Source organism: Heloderma suspectum, chromosome 6, assembly GCF_057233095.1.
Source record: "Heloderma suspectum isolate Gila_16-S chromosome 6, 16-S_ref, whole genome shotgun sequence".
NCBI classification, from domain to species: Eukaryota; Metazoa; Chordata; class Lepidosauria; order Squamata; family Helodermatidae; genus Heloderma; species Heloderma suspectum.
In genome coordinates, this window is record NC_139463.1 from 41,474,047 (window position 1) to 41,493,832 (window position 19,786).

The 19,786-nt window shown below is 46.5% G+C and overlaps 1 protein-coding gene and 1 long non-coding RNA gene across 3 annotated transcripts in view; one reads left to right on the plus strand and one right to left on the minus strand.

The window, feature by feature from the left end:
* Positions 1–1,169: 1,169 nt before the first annotated feature.
* Positions 1,170–18,136, minus strand: LOC146340690 (uncharacterized). 2 transcript variants are annotated; one of them, XR_014783744.1, is made up of 5 exons: positions 17,945–18,136; positions 9,031–9,216; positions 8,036–8,137; positions 4,005–4,218; positions 1,170–3,290 (listed from the first exon to the last, which is right to left on the minus strand). It is a non-coding gene; the product is annotated as an uncharacterized LOC146340690 (long non-coding RNA). The 2 variants fall into 2 exon arrangements; XR_014783743.1 differs by lacking the exon at positions 4,005–4,218.
* Positions 18,054–19,786, plus strand: part of ADAM9 (ADAM metallopeptidase domain 9) — a 91,831-nt gene continuing 90,098 nt past the window's right edge. Inside the window, exon 1 of the mRNA XM_084804059.1 lies at positions 18,054–18,342. Within this exon, the coding sequence (XP_084660185.1) occupies positions 18,261–18,342 (82 nt within the window). The 5' untranslated portion in view covers positions 18,054–18,260. The remainder of the gene's footprint in view (positions 18,343–19,786) is intronic.

Genomic DNA, 19,786 nt, shown 5'->3' on the forward strand with positions numbered 1-19,786 from the left:
TCTGAAGTGTGTAACCATTAAGCTTTTGCTGTGGGATTCCCTGCAATAAAGAATCTCACTGATTTGGGTGTTCTGTTCCAGTTTGTCAGAGTGTGAGCCTGAGGGATTGGGGATCCTGACAAGTATCCTATTGCTCAGATCTGTCCATCTCCTGCTCTGACATCATTAATGACACCCGCAGTTTGACACTGGAGGGAGTTAACTCACTGTCAGGAATGAGTCTGAGTGTGTGGAGATGTCTGGCAGTGCAGATTCAGAATCAGAATGGGAACAGCAAGAACAGAGGGAGGCACCCTCCCTAGTGAGCCCAAGACTTTCTTCCCAAGACCTTGACACACAGAAGGCCCAGCCTGAACGGCTCCCCCATTCCTCCACCATGAGAACTCAAGTTTCAGAGGGAGAGGAGGAGGAGGGAGAGGGGCATGACTTGAGAGATGCTAGGGTCCGTCGCAGAGCGAAGCGGGAAAAGTTAGGGGCAGGGGTCATATGCTCTGCCAGGTTGGCCACTCCTGGAAGCCAATGTAGGAGGGAGCCACCCTAAGGGAGGGACATCCCTGCTGAGCAAGTCTGGCAGTGAAGTTCATGCCCACACTGCTGGCAACTTCTCTAACTTCTGCTTCGTATCCTTTACTGATATTCCTAGACGTGCAGATTAGCTGGTTCCATGCAGTCTGAGAGTTTCCTAGAATCTGCATTTGTAAAGAAGCTAGTTGTTTACTAATAAAGTGGTGTTGGCCTGAAGCCTTGTTTCCTGGAGTGTGTTGATTGTGAAGGGAGAAGAAGAAGGCATGTGACACTCACTTTGGGTTTTGACATTCTTCCATTTCCTGCAGGGGAGGGAAAATTCTTGGCCCTGTGAAAGTTGCCCATCCAGCATGTAGAGGCTGGGACTCCCTCCATGAACCCAAAGCCGCTCTCTGTCCTCCTCCTCCATCTCCACCCCTCTGGCCTGGAGAATATTGGAGGCTTGGTGAGGAGATGGGGAGAGGAATCCCTTTCTTATCTCCAATGCATAACAAATGGTGTATGAGCAGCGCACAGGAGAATTCCCTTGTTATCTCCAACTACAGCTTGGAGATAACAAGAGGACTGGGGGAGTGTTGGCTTCGCCTGCCCCGTGTCTTCTCACCAATAGGAAAATACAAATGAGTGGAAAACCACAAGAATCTGAAAACTTCTATAGAAATATAATTCAATATTCACATGCAACCTCTAAATATGAAATACACCACTTTATAGTAATCTTGTAACGTGAACATACAAAGTTGCAGATCAAAAACCATTTCCAGAAAAATAGTGATCTTCGAATCAGCATGCTTTTGAACTATAATAATGTTCCGATAAGAATGTAAGGTTTGCCTCAGGGTCTAGTTCTAGCTGCACCACTGCTCCTATATTGGGTCAGGAACCACATGACATATACTTGGCTGTACATCCTGAAAGGGGGAGCTGGGGGTGGCGACGGCCGACAGGAAGCTCTGGCGTGGGCTGGTCCATGAAGTCATGAAGTTGGAAGCGACTGAACGAAAAAACAACAAACATCCTGAAAGACCATCCTCGTGAATAGTGCCACTGAGTGTGTAGCTTCTGCAATATAGCCCTCTTAATTAGCCGCAATCATTTGTTCTGTTATCGTTCCCTTAATCTTCCAGATGTAACTGCATTAATTATACGTACCCTTAGATAGGCCTCTGTGCTTCATCTCCATTAAATTAATCTGGTTCTTCCAGAATGCTTCCATCATTCTTTGCAAATAAGGCAATTGTAGGTAATTTCTTAGGCAATTGTATACAGCTGCAAAGTTATGTATAGCTTAGAACTGGAAGTCTCCAAAGCAACCAACTAAAGAGCAGTAGATTAATATGATTTGGGAGACTATGAGTATGTATAAACTTACTCAGCAAGTGCAGTGAACGAGGAATCCTCATGTGAAGAATGCGATTATGACACCATGGTTTCCATTCATTTCCTATACTGAGGCACTTCAAAGTTTTGATAAAGTTCCAACAAAATACAGTTGCCTATATTTTTTCTGGTTACGATGCACAAGCACACAAAATGGCATACACCTGCACATGCTCCTTTCATATGTTGTAAAACTTGCATTTTTACTTTCATGGGAAATTGATCTCCTACTTAGATTTATAATTAGTGAATTCCTTCGTTTCTTCAGTGATTGTTATTTATTATTATGCACCTTCTTCTCCTTTTTGTTGCCTTTATTTTGTTAAGCTTGTTTCAAAATACAGTAAGATTTCACAATTAAAAGGATGTGCCTAAGAAGGGTGCACATATTTTGTAAGTATACATCCAGCTCTCATTATGGAAAGAAGACCGAATCCCGCCTGTGAAGACATGAGAATGGGTGAACGGAAAAGTCCCAAATTCAAATTGCGCTGCAGTGATTTGAATCGCTCATCTTTGACAAGCCTCCCTTCCTCACATCTGCTTTATGGGGATAAAAAGGTAGCCTACCTTGCAGGGTTGTATGGACTGCTGTGATAATTTACACAATAGGCTTTGTGCACTCAGATGTGTGATACAAATGTGAAGTATTACTAATAAGACTGAAATATTTTCAGACCTCTATTGAGCCAATTGGATTTTGCCATGAAACTTGATCTGTAACCTGTCACACAAAATTTGAGCAGTATCCAATGTTAGTTTATTGTAGGCCAGACCCTTAAAATGAATGGGACTAAAGTTAGTCCCATTCATTTCAATGGGTCTACTCTGCTTAGAACTAACATTGGATGCTCCTCTTCAAATCCTCCCCCCCCCCCCCGGCCCAGCAGTTCTGAGCTGCTAAACAACAGCATTACAGAATTAGGTCTTGGATGAGAGAAAAGAAAGCTAGCATCCCTTTCTTGCACTTTGTTGTTGTTGTTGTTCAGTCGTTCAGTCGTGTCCAACTCTTTGTGACCCCATGGACCATAGCACGCCAGGCCTTCCTGTCCTCCGCTCTCTCCCGGAGAGTGCTCAAGTTCATATTTTGCACTTTGTACATACTTTCTAATCTCCTTGAGGTGGGGGCCATTGAAGACAATGTTTTCCAAGACTGCTGTACCACTTTTACAAGGTAGGTAGGAATGGAATAACGACCGGTGTGGAAGTCTCTGCATAAACGGCATCAAATACAGGATCTTTAATGTTTTGTGTTGGCTGTTGAGTGTCTAGGCTGAGGGACTGTGCCATCCTGAGGATTTGATCTGAAAAATGTCCCTTATCTTCAGATGGTGCTGCACCCTACTTGGATCCTACTGCCACATCTGGAGATGAGATGGCTGGTACTACAGAAGAGAGGGAAGTAGTGTCAGAATGATAATCCTCTCTTTCTGACTGAGGCGAAGAGGAACGTCTTTGTCTCTGAAAGCTAGTCTGCATAGAAATGGCAGTGGGAGGGTTTGGTGAAGGTGCCCTGTTCACTTGCGCAGGTGGAACTACTGAATTCTGGGGCAAATCTAGTGTTTGCCAGGTAGCTGGTACTGATGGTGGGACAAATATGCTGCTATCTGGAGGCTTGGAAAGACAAGCCAACAGAGCCTGTTGATCCCATGGTGAGACTGCTCCAAGGTAGGGCATACGATTATAGTAGGACTCTCTCTCCTGTCTATCTCTCCACTCATCCCAGTAAGTATTGTCTTGGACGGGGAGACCAGCATGAGTGTCTATTCCAGTCAAACACTGGGGACCAAGACCACTCCCGACAAGGTGGGGGTAACAGTGCATCTCCCTTCAGTCTCTCCCATATGGATCCAAGAGGACTGAATCCAGAGAACTGTCTCGGTATCGTGAGTCCTCTTGGGATTGGGTATTCATCAGACAGCATCTGAAATCATCATCCAGTCCTGGATGGTATCGAGTGGGAGTGAAATCTACATTCTAATGTAGAATTTTATTGTTTTAACTGTTTTATTGTTGTACATTGCCCAGAGTAGCTGGGTGACCAGCCAGATGGGCAATTAATAAATTTAATAAATAAATAAATAAATCTCTAATTTCACCCTCCAGTGTCGATAGTAGTGGGATCCGCTCTTGAATCTCCTGTAGCGTTGATACTGACGGTGTCGAGGCGACTGAAATGGGCGGGTTTTGGAAAGGTAGAGGAGCCAGTAGAGACAGCAAAGATTTCTCTTTTGTCTTTTGTCCCCTGGGAGTCATGTTTTCTCTTTTTCTGTACTTCCGAAGATGATTTTGGTGTCCTGGCTTTCTTAGCCACTGTAAAGGATCAGTTGGTGGATCAGTACGTGCTTCATGCGAAGATCAAGGTGGGGAACCATAATCAGTTGTGGGGGAACATTTATCAGGTGGACCTGGGTGTTGAGTCTGGGGCATTTTGGTTTTTGGCGAGCTCACAGCTTGTAAGGCTCTCTTCCAAAGTTCTGCCTGGAGTCTGTCTGCTCAATTACGCCATGCTTGTTTGGAGAAAGACTGGCAGTGTGGGCAAGTTTCTACCATGTGCCCTTCTCCCAAGCACAATAAGCACAGAGAATGTCTGTCTGCCCGAGGGAGCTTACTCCCTCACCTCACACATTTATGAAAGGGCCTCAAGGGCAACCCACGATTACAAAGAGATCGCTAAATGAAATAAATCAAAACAATGATAAAGCAGGAAAAAATGACAGGAGAAAGAACAGAAGGAATAAAAAGAAAAGTAAGCCTCAGCAATTTGTTTGAAAAAAACACAGTCTATCAAGACAGTGTTCCCAACAAGGCACACACAATGGCGGTCAAAGAAGAACTGAGGGAACGGGCAGGAACCCGCTGGGGACATGTGCAGTGGGACGGTTGGGGAGGGTTCCTGCCAAAAATTCCTCAGCTATAGAATGTTCCAGAATTGGGGCTCCGCACAGGTGCAGAGCCCATATGTGTGATGCACAGAGACCATAAAGAAGAAATGCTGCTTTTTTGGTATTTTGGTCCTGTTACGTTTGGCCCCACTCACTACTGGAATAGGCTGAGACAGCAAAATTGTAGTGTTATGCTCGATTTGCATAAGGGGATTTAGGAGTACTCCTATCTTGCCCAGTGGGCATAATGCAAGGTAGGATCACTCTGTAATTAAACTAACATCCTAACTGATATCAAATTGAAGGCACTCTATGAGCTCTAGTCCTAAGTTGTTTTTAAATCAGGTAGGCTTGAAGAATCATAGAATCATAGGGTTGGAAGGGGCCTATAAGACCATCGAGTCCAACCCCTGGCTCAACGCAGGAATCCAAGTCAAAGCATCCCTGGCAGGTGGCTGTCCAGCCTTGTCTTGAATGCCTACAGTGTGGGAGAGCCCACCATCTCCCTAGGCAATGGGTTCCATTGTCGTATTGCTCTAACAGTCAGGAGGCTTTTCCTGATGTTCAGCCAGAATCTGGCTTCCTGTCACCTGAGCCCAATATTTATTTATTAATTAAATTTATTAATCGCCCATCTAGCTGGTCACCCAGCCACTCTGGGCAATGTACAAGCATATAATAAAACAGTTTAAACAATAAAATTCTACAATAAAAACATTTTCTAAAATACCCTAACCCACCCCAATTGCCTGCCTGAACAACCACGTTTTTAATGCATGGCGGAAGCTCATTAAAGAGGGGGCATGGCGGAGTTCCCTAGGGAGGGAGTTCCACAGAGTGGGGGCCACCACAGAAAAGGCCCTCACCCTCGTCCCCACCAGTCTAGCTGTCCTGGCTGATGGGACAGAGAGAAGGCCATCCGAGGCTGATCTTGTTAAGCGGCCTGTCTGATGTTGCTGGAGGCGCTCCTTAAGATAGGCTGGGCCAGAACCATATAGGGTTTTAAAGGTCAAAACTAACACCTTGAATTTGGCCCTGAAAACAACTGGTAACCAGTGCAACTCCTTCAGCACTGGAGTGATGTGATTTCGCTGGCGGCTGCCTGTAATCAGGTGAGCCGCCGCGTTCTGTACCAGCTGCAGCTTCTGAACCATCTTCAAGGGTAACCCCACGTAGAGCGCGTTACAGTAGTCTAAACGAGAGGAGACCAGGGCATGACCAGATGGAGTTGATACAGCACTGTCCAGCTCACAGCTGACACCTGAGCCTCCATGGACAGCTGGGAGTCTAAAATGACCCCCAGGCTGTGGACCTGGTCTTTCAAGGGTAGCCGTACCTGTCAGGGTGGTGAGCCCAGAGAGCCCCAGAGCAGTTCTGATTCTGAGGAGGAACAGCAATCCATCGGAGAGGAGCCAGCTCATCCCTCACAGGCTCAGCACCTGGCAGAGATTCCTCCTGCCGGCATTCCTGAGATAGATAGTGGCCCTGGTAGTGAGGGAGTGCGGGAGGGGGGCTTCTTAGATGCTTGACGCAGACGCAAAGAGCGATGAGCGATGGGGGGCGCGGAAAGGAGGTGTAGCACCTGTTTGGCGTGCAAGCAACAGCCGCCTCCCATGGACCCAAGGGAAAGAGGGAGGGTCTCTCCCTAGCCTATAAGTTCTGGGGCTTCAAGTGACTCTCTTTCAAACGGGGATCAACTGCCTACGTGAAGCTTAGGCCACTCTGCTGTTCCTTGCTTTAGTTGCTGGTGATTAGCATCTGAAAGAGTCATTAAGTTGTAAAAGGATTAAAGCTTTGAAAAGAAATCCTTTCGTCTGTGTCTTGAGTTGGCTATTGGAATCTACTGACAGAGGCCGCCAAGGCGCTCCTGACAGTACCCCATTCAACACCAGGTCAACATCCCCCAGCCTCCTCTTGTCTCCCACCAAAAGTATCTCGGTCTTGTCAGGGTTCAGCTTCAGCTTATTCCTCCCCATCCAGCCGCTCACCATCTCCAGACATTTGGACAGGGATTCTACGGCCAACCTTGGTGAAGATTTGAACGAGAGGTAGAGCTGCGTGTCATCCGCATATTGATGACACTGCACCCCAAACCTCCTGATGATAGCCCCCAGCGGCTTCACATAGATGTTAAATAGCATCGGGGAGAGGATGGAACCCTGTAGCACCCCACAAATGAGTGGCCATGGGTCCGAAACCTCCTCTCCCAGTGCTACCCTCTGGTACCTGCCGGAGAGGAAGGACGGGAACCATCACAATACAGTGCCTCCAATGCCCAACCCTGCAGGTGGTCCAGGAGGATTCTGTGTCCTGCACTCTGGGATGATCGAGAAGAGATCCTGGCCTTCCTCTCTGTGACAGCCTTTCAGGTACTTGAAGAGTGTTATCCTATCTCCCTTCAGTCTTCTCTTCTCAAGGCAAAACATGCCCAGTTCTTTCAGTCTCTCTTCATACGGCTTTGTTTCCAGTCCCCTGATTATCTTCGTTGCCCTCCTCTGAACTCTCTCCAGTTTGTCTGCATCCTTCTTAAAGTGTGGTGCCCAGAACTGGACACAGTATTCAAGATAAGGCCTAACTAGCGCTGAGTAGAGGGGAACTAGTACTTCACGGGATTTGGAAGCTATACTTCTATTAATGCAGCCCCAAATAGCATTTGCTTTTTTTGCAGCCACATCACATTGTTGGCTCATATTCAGCTTGTGATCGACAACAATTCTAAGATCCTTCTCGCTTGTAGTGTTGTTGAGCCAAATATCCCCCATCTTGTAACTGTGCATTTGGTTTCTTTTCCTGCGTTTGTGGTTTGTCCCATGTCCACACTAGATTCCTAATTTTAACTGAGATTCTTGGTACCACAGCTTTTTAATCGGGTCCTGGGATTGTTGATTGCTAAAATTGTATTTATTTATTTATTTATTTATTTATTTGTGACATTAATATACTGCTGAATATAATAAAATCTCTCAGCGGTTCAGAATATTAAAATACAATATTAAAAACACAACATTAAAACACAGCATTAAAACACTTTCAACAACAGTATATTGCCCCTGTATCATTTGTGTTGCTCTTTACAGTTATTATTTTATTTATTTACTTACAGCTAGGACAGCCATGCTACATTTAACACTCCTTATCCATTATGCGAGCCATGGCATTTACCAGGTAACAGACCATTTTGAACTCTTCTATGCAGTATACTTTCTGTATAAATCTTACAAAAATGCTTATAAAGAGGGACCCACCTGATTGCCTTCAGTTCCTCTTGTGTTCCAGGGACTTGTGTTCCACTGTGGCATGAGACAAAGTGTGCGTATCTGGATGATGTGCACCCTCCATCTGGGGATCTGGGGAAAGAAAGGAGATCCCTTGGAAGATGTTCAGCATGTGTTGTTTGTTTATATTTTTGTATCTAAACGATTGTTATATTATGTACAATATCGTTTTTTTAAGGTTTTTAATCTTTATAAACCGCCCAGAGGGCTTTTGGCTATTGGGTGGTGAAGAAATGAAAAAAGGCAGGATATAAATGCAATAAATAAATAAATAAATAAATAAATAAATAAATAAAGTATTAAATGAAATTAAATGAAAATTTAACTGGGGTGATCATGGTTCATAATTGGGCGCACAATCCAGATGTTTGCACTTTTTAACCATGGGAGGGGTTCTGGAACCTGGGTACAAAGTTAATTAAACAATCCAGATGTTTGCACTTTTTGGCCATGGGAGGGGTTCTGGAACCTGGGTAGATAGATGTGATTAGATAAAAACAAAGTTAATTAAACCATCCAGTTGTTTGTACTTTTTGGCCATGGGAGGGGTTCTGGAACCTGGGTAGATAGATGTGATTAGATAAAAACAAAGCTCATTAAAACATTTTATAAGCGGCCTAGATTATTATAACCTCCAAAATGTTTCTGGATGATCCTCTTGAAGAATACTGGCGACAATGTCAAAATGGCAGTACTTAGCAAAGGGGGGCAGGGGCTGGGCAGGCACCCGGAGGACCTGGATGGGGGGTGCCTGTCCATCCCAAATTGTGCCTTGTGTTGTTCCAACACCTGTGGCCAATCAGAGCCCTAGCATAGGTGGGGTGGGGGTTGGGGACACACGTCCCCAGGTCTCGGAGATATAAAGGGCCTTGACCCAGGCTGGAGCCTCATTGCCATGAGGACAAAACTGAGACTAAATTGTAGACTTGAGAAGATTATGGAAACTTATTTTCCTGTATCTGTACCTATTGTGGTGAAATATGATCCTCAAGAGAGACTGAGAGCTTTTCTCCATGAGGCATTTCTTGTGAGCTCATGATTCCTTGCTCATGGTAGTTTATGGGTACTTTAGACAACGTTGTCATCCTTCAGGGTTCCCATGCTGTCCAAGCATTTTTGCGGGGCGGTTTTGATCAGGGGAAGTCCGGTATCTGGGGGAATGACAGAATGAAATGCTAGCGTAGTTGCACAATTCTGCTATACCACAGCACCACTGTTTTATTTTGCATATTGTTTTTAGCTGATAGACCAGGCTATAAGTGGCCAGAAAGAAATGATACATCATCAACATCATCATCAACATTTCTGTACTGCCCCATAGCTGAAGCTCTCTGGGCAGTTTACAAAGGTTAAAAACATTAAAAACACAATATATACAATTTAAAAACAAAAACACACACAAAAAGACAATATACACAGAGACAACATAGATCTAAAAATAAATTTGAGTAATCAGCCAAATCATAAAACAAATCCAGTATCAATTTGAACTCGTCACGTGCTGCCAAATGCCTGGGAAAAGAGAAAAGTTTTGACCTGGTGCCAAAACGATAGCAACAGTTGGTGCTAGGTGGGCCTCATCAGGGAGATCATGCCATAATTGGGGGGCCACCACCAAAAAGGCCCTCTCGTTGCTGCCTTCCGATCCTCTGTCGGAGTAAGCAGCTGCAGGGGGACCTTAGATGTTGAGCGTAGTATACAGATATGTTCATGCTGGGAGAGGCACTTCATCAGGTACTGTGGTCTCGAGCTGTGTAAGGCTTTATAAGTCAAGACCAGCACCTTAAATCGGGCTCGGAAACATATAGGCAGCCAATGCAAGCAGGCCAGAGTTGGCCTTTCATGACTTTCAGTTCTCTTCCAAAATAGCCAGCAGGAGAAATATTTCCAAAAATGTTGGGCTCAGTCTTGGAGGGAGCAATCCTATGGCCGCTAGACAGCGGCCAGATGGCCATAGGCTATACTGTTTTCCGGGAACCGACCTCGGAGCCCGTGCTCCAAGGTCAGTTCCCGGAGAACCGACCTTCCCCCAATTTCACGCTGCCTCAGAGACAGCGCGGAACAGCCCCGTCCTCCACGCTCGCAAGAAGAGTGCGAAGCGGCCGAAAAGGGGCATGGCTGGGGGAGTTCTGGGGAGGGGAGATCGTACCTGCCTGCACGACACATCCTATGTGTCGTACAGCAACCTCCTTCCCTGCTCCGTCCTCTGCAATTGGCTGTCTAGCCGAAAAAGCAGGGCAGGAGAAACACGGAGGGAACAATCCCCTCCGAGCTCTCCTGCCCTGCTTTGGATAGGCTGTCGCTTCTGAGTTCAGAGGTGGCTGCCTGTCTAGACAGGATTTGCTCCCTTAGTCTTTGGCCCCAGCTGAAACAAAGCCCATGTTTATGCATCATACATTTTCTCACATTTAGTTTCTCTCTCTCTTTCTCACTCAGTCACACACACACACACACACACTCCGTCCTTAGCTCTGTCTGCTCCCCAAGTGTGCCTACATTCAGATTCCAAACCATTCAGGGAACTTATCTCACAAGCAACATCTTTTGCATATATTTCTCAATACACCACAGTGCTTTACAGCAGTTGTTTGAGAGTAAATAAGAACAGTAACAACAACAACCATAGTAATAAAAATTATAACCATCACATGCAGACGTCTAATTAATACTGGCTGGCTTTGAAGACTGAGTCATCCTTTATAGGGTTGTTTTGATTGACCTACAAAGCACTAAACAGGTTGGATCCAGCATACCTCTTAGTCCATGGACCATGACTGGCCTGAAAAATGTGGGACCCATGTATCTGGAAGGAACTGTGCTGACTGATGGAGCCAGGGTGCAGGGGAGTATTGCTTTATATCAGGAATGTCAGCTCAATAGAGATACAAATGAGCATCGGTCGTGGCAGATAACAGGCTAAAGGCACAATCCTATGCATGCTTACACAGGAAAACCATGGTGCTCATTTGGCTCCACTCCGTAGGAAAGAATGCTTAGGAGCGATCTTGTCTACCACCTGGGCCATTTCTCCGTTCCACAGATCAACCAGGGCTTCAGCAGAATCGAGGTCAGCTGAGATGACAGGAAAGGAAAAGAAAAAGGTCAGGCCTAGAGGCCTGGAGTTTTTGTTGGGAGGGGGTATCCCTGAGAGGAGGATTGCCCCGGCTAGGTGTTAGTTTAATTTCCCCAGCTAAGTTTCATTTCTTCAGGTCTGAAACAGTACTTTTGGTTCTGAGGAAGGAGGGTATGAAAAGAGAGCCCGTAAGAGCAGAGTTGGGGAGACCAGAACCTGAAGAGAGAGCAGGAAGAAGCAGCTTAGAGATGACTACGTACAGCTAGGGTAAAGGAACTTGCGTTTTGCAACTTAATTTTCTTTTAAGGCCTTATGTACCACTCAGCTCTATTGTGTAAATACTTGCAGTTGTAATTAGCTTGTTTTAAATTTACCAGTAAAGTGTTGTCGTTAAAGCCCAAGTGTGATGGGTGTCAGTCACCCCACATCTACAGCCTAAACCCCATGGTACTGGAAAGGGGAAGGTGAAAGAAGGAAGGTGGGACTCTTAAGGAGGCAAGAGGTCCTTAAGGAGTTGCTCAGGGGGTCCAGGTCAACAGTGGAACCCTGATACCCATCCTATCTCCATATCTTGACATCAGGATCCTGTGCCCTTGGGAAAGACCCATGGTAACCATGGAGGCCATAAAGTCCTGAGCCATTCCTGATAAGGTGGCCTCACCATATATGTTGAAAACCGCCAGTGCAACAAGCCAAGGAGAGTCAAACACCAACACCAAGACTACCCTGGCTAGCTCAGGAAGGGAGCCTGTTATGCAGCGGGGCGGACCGTATACCAACAGAACCTTTACAACCCTATATGGTTCCGGTCCAGCCTATCTTAAGGAGCGCCTCCAGCAGCACCAGACAGGCCGCTTAACAAGATCAGCCTCGGATGGCCTTCTCTCTGTCCCATCAGCCAGGACAGCTAGACTGGTGGGGACGAGGGAGAGGGCCTTTTCTGTGGTGGCCCCCACTCTGTGGAACTCCCTCCCTAGGGAACTCCGTCATGCTCCCTCTTTAATGAGCTTCCGTCGTGCATTAAAAACGTGGTTGTTCAGGCAGGCATTTGGGGTGGGTTAGTGTATTTTAGAAAATGTTTTTATTGTAGAATTTTATTGTTTTAAACTGTTTTATTGTATGTTGTACATCGCCCAGAGTGGCTGGGGGACCAGCCAGATGGGCGATTAATAAATTTAATAATAAATAAATAAATAATAAAAGAATCTCTATTCTGTCCAGAACACACACCTTCAGATACACACACACAAAACTGGAAGACTGCAGGATGGGCTGAAACACAGAATCTAGGTGGGCACAGCTGGGTGAGATTTACTCCCCTAGTCTCATCCAACCAGGTGTCTGTGGTACAGGGCAAGTTGGCATGCTCATCCAGGATCAAGTCCTGGATGGCTGGTGTTTTCCCATTCACCAGCCTAGCATTCACCTCTTGAAGTGTCCCTTGTTCAGTGGTATTGGAGTTAAACGTATAGCTTGTATCCTTGGATGTTATGCGTTTGCTTCAGATGTAGAAATAATCTGTTGTTTGCTGTCACACCTGGATGCAACAGCTACCTATAGAGAAGCAGGGAAACTTTGGGGCTGGTGGCTACATCTGGCAATTTGAGAAATTGTTCTGGCCACCACCACAAAATGGCTGCCATGGGAGGCATGGCTGGTCACAAAGGACAAATACCCTGCTCAAGGGATGGAGTACAAGGCAAAGGTGGCATCTGAGCCCCAATACAGTAGACAAGTGTAGCTCCCAGCTGGTTCCCTCAGCATCTGCTGGCTTCCCTAGTCCCCCAATTGGCTTACTGCTTCTCCTCCTAGCCCCTCTCCACTGCTCTCCCTAGCCCCACATGGTTCTCTTTCACCCCCCATCCCAGCTTACCAGACAAAAGTGACAGAAGTCACTTTCCCCCTTCTTTTTCTTGGTGGCTGGACGCACTGCAGAGGAAAGCATCGGCCTGCAGCCATCCGCCATCTTGATTTCCAGAGAATGTCTGTGGGCTCCATGTGTGGCCCAAAGAAATTCATGAGAAATGAAGACAGCAGTGGCTAGAGGCCCCCACTTTGCTTTGAAGCAAACCCAGCTACCAGTAAGAATATTTATTTTAAAAAAAATCAGGAGGGATAAGGCCCTTCGGTGGGTGCCAAGAAAGGTGTCCGAGGGTGCGCTGGTGACGTTGCCTGCCTCTGACTGACCACAGAGTACTGATGCTTGCCTTATCAGACAAGAAAACAGAGCAAACTCTGTTGGTATGTTGGAGTAATGTGGGGCTGAGGATCCACACTATCATTCATATGTATATATATGTATGTATGTATCTCTGATGTGATCCGCTTTTTGTCATGCCCTTTGGCTTGTACAATAAGATGTCTATGAAGCAGGGAGGCATGAAGAGGCTAAATAAATATCTTGATTTTTCCATATTTCATTTTGTCCTTAAATAATATGCTGCCGCCCTGCAGGAGCTTCCAAGACAGGGCAAATGATTGGCTCCAGTCATGTCCACAAAGGTCAGTTCCTGGGTTCTAGTCTCTTGGCTACAGTCTTGCATGTCCAAGAAATGAACCTAGGATGGGGCTGTGCAGCTTAAAGCAAACTTAGCTTACATTACTTGATAATTATTATGTGCTAATTACAGCTGTTACATGCTCTCTTGGTTGTCTCATGTATCCGCTAGCAGAGAGGAAGCCATTTCATTGTGCTGTTGTAATGAACATGCACTGGAACCCTCACAAAAGTGGAGTGGGGGGAGGGCTGGCCTCCTCAGGCAACTACTGCGGCCCCAGTGCCCTGAGCGTAGGGATGCCTACATAGATTCCAGATCCCTTCTGAAATGCTACCTACTACAAATTGGTCTGGAGTTATTGAATCTTTGAATCTCACAACAATTCCAAGTGCAGCGAGAAGCCCCCAAGAAATTCTCCCACATAAAGACCATCAAGATCTATGGGAAGTGCATGAAAGACCCCATCCAGTTTGATGTGGCTTAGGTGCAAGAAAGATTTTCAATGGGGATTGTGCCACCAAACCAGCCAAAGAGACAATCCTCACTAACACTGAAGTGAATCACTCTACCACACTTAAAATGCTCTTTGGAACACATTCCACAGTGTCTGTGTGTGTACGTATTTGTGTAAAGTGCTGCTTGACTGTTTCTTCCTTAGCATTTGTTCACTCAAAACTGGCCTCCTCAGCGGCTTTTCTCATCTTAGGGAAAAGCGTATGGGGTTTTGTTTTTAAATTGTGAGCCGCCCAGAGAGCTTTGGCTATGGGGCGATATAGAAATATAAATGAAATAACCCCACGAGGCTCCGGGGGTCAGATTAGGTTAGCAGGTAGGACGTTCTGAACCCTTGCTTTAAAAGATGGAATTTCAGAGGCAGCTCCAACAGCTTCAAATGTTGTTTAACATTTAAGAAGAAACCCAGCTGACCAAAGATGCATCTATAACTGCATCCTGTCTCCACAGTGGTCAACCACAGGTGTCACAGACAAAGAGCAACATTGTAAGCCACTGTTAACAAAGCAAAATTCCATTTTTAAAATGCGGTGGTAAACATGCTGCAGGGCAAAGAGATGTCTGTTCTTAAATGGAGTTTGTGTTTGTTGTTCTTAAGCGAAGTGTGTGTTTTCAGATTGCTGCAGGCCAGGGAAGCAAGAAGCAATCATCCACTGCCACCTTTGCAATCAGAGGGAACAGCGATGCAATTAAAAAGGGAGGACGCTACCTACGCGATGACACTCTTGGGTTTGTGGGGAATTTGTCGAAGTCAAATATTTCCAATAATAGGTGCTCAATTGGTCAGGTTGCAATGGTGATGAGGAGGAGCAACTACAGGGTGCTTCTTGGCAGTGGTCCCCTGCTGGGATGTGGGTCTATTACCAAGTGGCCAACCATGCCTACCCTTGTCAGCAGCCCTGCACATCGATATCAGTGACACTGTATTGTTTTAATTAACATAGATAAGTAAACAGTTGTCTAGTCATGGAAGACAAATTTAGATAGCTACTTAAGATGTTGACATTCAAGACCTCCAAGATAGCATTTTCAGAAATGCAACTTGTTGCATGCATAGGGCCAGCTAGACAGGCAGAGGTTGGCACTGGGAAACATTTTGGGTCAAGCCACGGCTGTACAAAATAGACAGATTATTCTGAACCGAAATCAAACCAGACTGTTGGAGCTTAACATAAAAAAGGTCACAGAGCAGCTTTGAAACTAATCTCTGGGGAAAAGCCCACAGGAGCAGGGGGAGGGGGGGGACCTGGTTCTAAACATCTCATCCTTAAGTGGTAAGAGCATAAATATTTCAGGTTCTCGAGATTAAGAGACCAAACAGGCACAGGAAAAATTATTCACACAAAAGAATTTGGAAGAGGTATGCAATGAATGCATAGGTGGTTCTATGTTAATAAGCCTTCAGGCTGAGATGGGAAAGTAGACAACATTGCAGGACACTTCTTAAGTTCTTGCTTTTGTCCATCCTGAATCTACAGCCAATCAAGTTAATTAGATGACCTTGGATTATAGCATTATAGGAGAAGGGGGTAGGGAAATATCATTTCCTCCACATCATGCAGAATTTTAAAAATTCAACCCCCCCGCCCCCAAGCCCTTAATGTTACAGTAGCCCTTCCTTGGAGAGAATGTGTATCCAGACCATTGATCATATGGGTTATCCTTTTCTGCATCCTTTCCAGGTCTAAAATAACCTTTTTGAGATTAAGGGACCAGAACCGTACACAGTGTCCCACCTGTAGCTGTACCATATATTGACAGAAAGGCATTACACTGATTTATTTATTCAGTATATATTTACATCCTGCTTTTCTATGAGTGACGTAGTGATAAATCTTGAAAAGCAGGGGATCATCAGGACAGTCCCCAATGTCATTCCCTCCTTAATGGATTGGGCGGGGGGGGGGGGAAGAAAAAAGATGGAAGCAGCAGTGAAAAATTGCAGAAGGGTTACAAATGGAACATCTGGACTCCCTGTAAAAAGATTGAAGAAGCGGTGGGAAATTGCAGAAGGGACCATTTTATCCAAATAAGATCCCCGCTTCGCTTACAACAAGTAGCTAACTCTGAAGGTACATGGTTCCTGGGGCACCAACTGCATTCTTTCCTATCCAACAAGGGTGTAAAAGTCCAGGCTGTTCGGCACCTAACTAGTTTTGAGAAAGTAATGGATACAGGTAGTGTTAGGGGGATGGTGTCCACAATGTAGAAGATACTTTTGTTCTCTGATGACAGCAAGAGTAATGGTCTGAAGAGGTAGCGGGAGTAGAATCTAGCCATCTCAACTGATAATGATGCTTGGGCCAACATGTGGGTGAGACCATCATTTAAATCTGTACCAGCCAACACTAGGAAAGCATCTTTGAAGTTACTACATGGCTGGTGTTTGACTCCTAGAAAAGTGGCATACATTAAGTTTGGTTCCTCCCCCATGTGCTGGAGGGGGTGACCAGCACGTGTGGTGGGAATGTGCTGAGACGTAAACATTTTGGACGGCAGTTTTTAATGAGATCACCCAGATTATAAAAGTAGAAGTATATATGGACTTGGAATTGGCTCTATGGAATATATTTGTTGAAGTGAATCGGAATTTGAAGCAGAAGGAGCTAATTTCACATCTTTTATTTGCTGCCAGAAAAGTAATAGTGTTGCATTGGAAGGACTTTAAATTTACACATTTGAATGAGTTGTATACAGTAGCGTGGAGACGGCAATAATGGAAACATTGTCATATAAATTACAGGTCATTAAAGGCCAACGAAAATATGATTCAATGTGGCTGTTTAGTGTATTCAATAAACGGTAACCAATGTATTGGAACATGGCTGGTGATACCAGCAAGGTATAAATCTTTATTTATTACATTTATTTATTACATTTCTATACCGCCCAATCGCCAAAGTTCTCTGGGCAGTTCACAACAATGAAAACCATAAAATACTACCTAAGATACATGATAAAAGTTGAAACTTTTAAAACTACAGTATAAAATAAGAGTAAAAACCATGATAAAACCTAGCTGCAATGCAAAGATTTAAAATACAGTGACAGATTTAACACAACAGAACTAAAAGACTAAAATACCTGGTAAAATAAAAAGATCTTCCCCTGGCGTGGGAAAGAGTACAAAGCCAGGCAAGCCTCTCTGGGAAGCTCATTCCACAGTCAGGTTGGAAGTTCATTATGGTTGTTGTAAATGATCCTATTTTTCCAGGCTTGGATATTACTACATATTATTTTAGTTTTAAAGTTAAATATGCATCCTGGGGGACTCTTTATTTTGTAACCTGATCTAGGGATGGGAGGGAGGGAACTGATGTATAGTTTTGTATTCTGTATAGTTTTGTATTCTGTATAACACAATGAAATATATATATATTTTAAAAAACACAAATGGAACATCTGGACTCCCTGTAAAAATTCTGTGTATGAGGCCAGCTGATCGTGATCACATGCCAAGAGCCTCATCTGGAAGTACCCAATAACGGCCTGTCTAAGCTTTGGCCAAATCTAACTTGCCTTCAGATCTATATCGATACACACAAACACACACATTTCTTTAAAAAAAAACACAAACCGGAAACTCAGCACCCCTGAGCAGAAGTCATTTCAAAGGAACGATTTTCATCTGACGGCTCTAGGACGTCGAGGTGATATTATCCCGAACCCCCCCGTGACCCAGCGCATGTCTTTCCAAAGTCCCCCAAAGCCCTCTCTCGGTCCTGTGGGTCCTCTTCTGGGGGAGACGCACACCTCCATACCTCAAAATGCGCCCACGCCGCTTGCCAAACTGACCTTGGCGAGGTGACCCGAGCCTGGCCAGGAGCGCTCTGCCTGCCTGCAGCGCCCGTCGCCGCCCGCCCTCCCGCGGGGCTCCTCCGGCTTCTCCGTCCTGCCCAGCTGCGCAAGGGAGGCGCCTGGGCCCGCTTTACGCGCGGCGCCCTCGTCCGCCCTCAGCCTCGCCGCCCCACAAGCCCAGTCCGTGGCGCCGGCGGGCGGGGAGGAGGAGCCGGCTCCTCCCCCGGGGGTGGTCCCGGGACGGGGGAGGCCGCGCCGCGCAGCCTCCATAACCGGAGCCGCCGCTGCTCTGAGCCCCGATCCGGGCGCGGAGATGGGGACGGCTCGCCGGGCCGCGCGTAGCGGCGCTCTCCTCTTGCTCCTCGGGGTGCTGAGCGTGCAGGCCGACCGACCAGGTGAGTCCCAGCCGGGGGCGGCGAGCTCTCGTGTATACGGCAGCCCCCTCCCCGGGCAAGGACAGCTTTGGATCATCGCCCCCTGCCCTCGTTTAGCTCCTTTCCACTTTTGCAAGAGAGACCGCCCCCCCGCCGCCCGTTCTCTCCATGCGTACCAGCCAAGGATCTCCTCGGAGCGCAATCGGAGTAGTGTGATTCCCCGCCCGCCCCGGGGTAGGGGCTCCGCTGCTTCCCGACTCCCTTGGACCGGGGGGGGGGGCGGGGGGATGACGGGGAAGCTTTGGAAGGGGGGGAGAAACCTGCTGTTAAGCGCCACCCTCGCCGCCGTCTTCCGTTAAGGGAGATGGGGGAGGAAGGGAAGCAGCGAGATCCCCCTCCAGCCCATCAAACGCTGCTGCAACTTTGGGGCAGCTGAGAAAACTAAGAGGAACGATCGATTTCGTGGTCAGGGGGAGGGGGGAGAAGAGAGGCCTCCCCCCCCGCCGCTCCTTTGCCTGAGGGACTGTGAATCGTGGGGGGGGGGCTGGGGGAGCACTCTGGGAACACCCACCCACCCACGCACCCACTGTGCACGCCCAGCTGATCCCAGTGGAAGCAGCCACGGTGGCTGCTGTAGCTGAGCAGGGCTGCTTCTGGTCCATGCATCATTAGAGCCTGTCTATGGGAACTCCATTCAGTCTGCCTTGACAGAAAGGGTGGGATATCTGTGTAGTAAACACACGCGAAGAAACCACGATCAAGGAGGCAAGACTCAGGGCAGGACTGCCTGCACTCCCCAAGCCCTTGATGGTGTAGGATGTGCTAAAATTGTCCAAGTTGGAAGGGCTCTGCTGGTTCAGCTCCCCAAAGTCCATTGAGTTCTGCACCTCTGTTTCCTACCATGGCCAACGAGATGCCTCTTGTGTATCGTACAGGTGTGAATGTGGTAAACATGTATATCATACAAGGAGGGCATGGAGGAGTTGACCTTCCATTTTCCTGCTGCTCTTCAGCAACTGGGATTCAAAGGCAGGCTGTCTTTGGACGTCACCTTACTGTGAGAAGACCTGCTGAAGCCTCCATCCCTTCTGTGCAATTGCTGGGGTTGCTTCCCTCCAGCAATTGCACATATTCTCACATATTGTTTAGGTGTCGATCTAAGACAGCCTTCTCCAAGCTGGTGTGTTCTGGAGGTGTTGGACTGCAGCTCATAATTCTCAGCCAGCATGGCCATCCGCTAATCATGGGAGCTGCGCTCTAACACATCTGGAAGGCATCAGATTGGGAAAGGCTGATCTAAGGTTTTGTTAAGTTTTGTTTAATGATCTAACATTTTCATTTTTTTGGGTTTGCACTTCAGAATGTAAGGTGTGAGTGCAATAAAGTCAGGTGTCATGCAGGGATACTTTTCTGGGATCTGGGGATTGGCTATGGCTCTCTTTTGAGACAGCGTCTACACTTGGTG